The sequence below is a fragment of the Phragmites australis genome, chromosome 13 (assembly GCF_958298935.1).
Source record: "Phragmites australis chromosome 13, lpPhrAust1.1, whole genome shotgun sequence".
NCBI lineage: Eukaryota > Viridiplantae > Streptophyta > Magnoliopsida > Poales > Poaceae > Phragmites > Phragmites australis.
Window position 1 is genome coordinate 16626924 of NC_084933.1, and position 2846 is coordinate 16629769.

General features: G+C 57.3%; 1 protein-coding gene across 2 annotated transcripts; it reads right to left on the reverse strand.

Annotated features, from left to right (window-relative positions):
- LOC133888764 (beta-fructofuranosidase, insoluble isoenzyme 3) lies at nucleotides 1-2420 on the reverse strand. Of its 2 annotated transcripts, XM_062329114.1 has the most exons (6): nucleotides 2255-2402; nucleotides 1996-2004; nucleotides 989-1872; nucleotides 733-891; nucleotides 279-617; nucleotides 1-192 (listed from the first exon to the last, which is right to left on the reverse strand). In XM_062329114.1, exons 1-6 carry the CDS (start codon nucleotides 2301-2303, stop codon nucleotides 1-3), a joined length of 1632 nt encoding a protein of 543 aa, XP_062185098.1. In that variant the 5' UTR covers nucleotides 2304-2402. The 2 variants fall into 2 exon arrangements, with proteins under 2 accessions (XP_062185098.1, XP_062185097.1); XM_062329113.1 differs by lacking the exon at nucleotides 1996-2004 and having other exon boundaries at nucleotides 2255-2420.
- Nucleotides 2421-2846: the final 426 nt, after the last annotated feature.

Consider the following 2846-nt stretch of genomic DNA (forward strand, 5'->3'; position numbering starts at 1 on the left):
CTACTGCTGCGGCGCGTTCATCTTGGGGGTCTTGAGCTCCCAGGCATCCAGGTTGGTGACCTTGATGTCCGACTCGCCGTGGTTGAAGACGAAGAGGTGCGCGGCGTCGCCGATAGCCTTCTTGGGGTAGACCCTCGTCAGGATGCAGGTCCTGCCGCCCGCGCCGAAGCTCTCCACCACGGAGTGGTCGATCTGCAGTCATGCGAAGTAACCAAAGTTTCACGGTTGCCAATGTGTGAAATCATCAGAATCATGCATAAACCCGTGTGCATGCGCACCAGTGTCCTGAGGGTGATCTTCTTCGTCTTGGCGATGTCGACTTTGACAAAGCCGGCGAAGGTCGGCCTGTAGACCTGCGACTCGAACGACGACCTAGTAGGATCGTTGCACATGAGGACGACGTGCTTGCTGCTGTTGGTCTTGAACACCCTGAAGAAGACGGCCGTCCTCTCCGTGAGGTCGGCGTCGGCCAGCACCCACAGGCCGAACGGTCCCACCCCGCCCTTGACGCGCGAGCCGCGCTTCTTGCAGAGCGCCTGCGGGTCGATGCGCCATGCCGGGTCGAAGTCCTCCGCCTTGCTCAGGTCCTTGATCGCGAAGGCCACCTCCACGTCCGACTGAGACGAACCAGCGCACAACAACATCGTCATCAGGTAACGGTTAATCCTGCATGTGCGCACGTGGATCGCGACGCTGTTGAACGTTTACAGCTGCAGTGAGTGGGGCACCAACCTGCACGGACTTGAAGCCGGCGACCTCGAAGTAGTTCCCGCCCGTGACGACCTTGTCGCTGACGTTGACATGCTTCGCTCGCAGCGCCTTGATCTCCTCCACCGGCCACTGGATCAGCTGCTTCCCGCGCGGCGACAGCCACAGCTTCCTCGGTATCGCCTGCAGGGATCAGCGGCGCACCAGCACATACGTAAAGTCGACGTCATACGCAATGCAACATTTGTTAGTGCAATGTGGCGCGATCCTGCATGCAAACCTGAATGCCGGCCCAACCCTTCTGGCGGTCGTCGGGGACGGTGTCGGACTCGTTGGCCCAGCCCCAGAGGATGCGGCGGCGCTTCGCCGGGTCGTAGAACGACTTGGACGCGTAGAAGTCGCCGTAGTCATACCGGAGGCCGTAGTCGTTGTCAGGGAAGCCGGCGTCGGGGACGTAACGGTCCGTGGCGTGGTCGTACGTGCCGACCGTGTAGTACTCGTACCGCGTAAGGTCCAGGCTCACCTTGAACACGTACTTGACCTCCTCCGCCACGGCGCGGTCCTGCAGCTCGGCGGTGTCCACGCCGCGCCGGTGGTGGCGGCTGCTGCCGTGCACGGCGACGGGGAAGAAGTCCGGGCACTCCCACATGCCGGTGAGCCCCGAGTGGAACGGGTGGTGCGCCTTGACCCACCGCTTGAAGTCCTGGCTCCGGTACAGCACCGCGAGGCCCTTCTCGTTCACCTTGCTGCCCACCAGCAGACGCCAATGCTTGTCAGGGCCGTACCATGCGGTGGTCGGGTCGCGGAAGGCGCTGGCGTTGATGCCGTGGTCGGGGGCGATGATGGGGTTGTACTCGGGCTTGACCCACTCGCGGAGGAACGGGTCGGAGAGGTTCTTCGGGTACGCGACGTTCTGCACCTGGTGGTTGTGCGGGTCGATGCCGGTGTACATGATCACCGGCACGCCGCTGGGCAGTATGGTGGCGGAGCCCGACCAGCAGCCTTTGATGTCGAACGGCTTGGACGGGTAGATCCCCGGGTCCAGCGCCGTCCAGTCGATCAGGTCCGTTGACACCGAGTGCGCCCACACGATGTTGCCCCACACCGCGCCCTTGGGGTTGTACTGGTAGAACAAGTGGTACAGCCCCTTGTAGTACATCGGCCCTGCGTGCATGGATAACACCATGCAATGCGAAATTTAATTACCATGAAAGGAAATCGCATTGTCTTTCTCATGGTGGTTTTTGATGAGTTAGATTGATTGTAAACAATGGTCAATGTGCTTACCGTTCGGATCTGATTGTCGTCACATAACGAGAAGGTAGGACCGAAACAAAGATAAAAGAGAAACATTAGACTTGATCAACAATTGTTGGAAATAAATGAGTAAGCTGACATGCAGATTATAGATGCAAAAGCTGGCTAACAATCAAGAAGAACAGTTACGTTGCAGGAAGGAAATGAATAAGCTGGCGTGCAGATTAGAAATGCAAAAGCTTGTTAACAGTCAAGATGAAGAGGACAATCGATGGGTGAATCCACATACCATTGATCCAGTGCTTAGGTGGTTGGAAGTGGTACCCGGTGCGCGACATCTCGTCGACCTGCGTCGCCTCTACCGACTGGAGCTCCGGGTACACGGCATGCGACGCGCTCACCACCGCCGCGCAATGCAGCAGAACCACCAGCAACAGCGCCGCCGTTGTCCCCATTTTCCCGATAACTACTGCACTCAGGAACGTATGCACTCAGTACCTAACTCAATAAATCACTGAGAACAGTGTGGTGCACAACAGAACAGCGGCACTATTTATGGATGACGAAGATGGAGGCGGCACCATTGACTGACTCAGTGCGGCATGCGAAATAAACAACCGATATTTCTAGTACTTACAACGTACTCCACCATGCAGCACAAGAAAATACATACATGCATTATTAGAAAATGTAATATGTAATCCAACGAGGAATCCGTCCACAAGCATAATCGTCCTAACTATAACTAACAGAAGGACTAGTCAAGTCAAGTCCTGATGGACCGGATCCCTTCTCTCCACGCCAGCGGCGCGGCGTCCAGGGGGATCGGCGGATCCGGACGTAACGACTAGGACTCCCACGTCAGAATACGGGATTACGGA

Excerpts from the sequence above, each read along its gene's own strand:
- LOC133888764 (XM_062329113.1), bottom strand. The coding sequence starts at position 2,420 with ATGGGGACAACGGCGGCGCTGTTGCTGGTGGTTCTGCTGCATTGCGCG. Across the intron at positions 892-988 it reads AGGGTTGGGCCGGCATTCAG|GCGATACCGAGGAAGCTGTG; the intron begins GTTTGCATGCAG and ends TGATCCCTGCAG. Across the intron at positions 193-278 it reads AGATCACCCTCAGGACACTG|ATCGACCACTCCGTGGTGGA; the intron begins GTGCGCATGCAC and ends GCATGACTGCAG.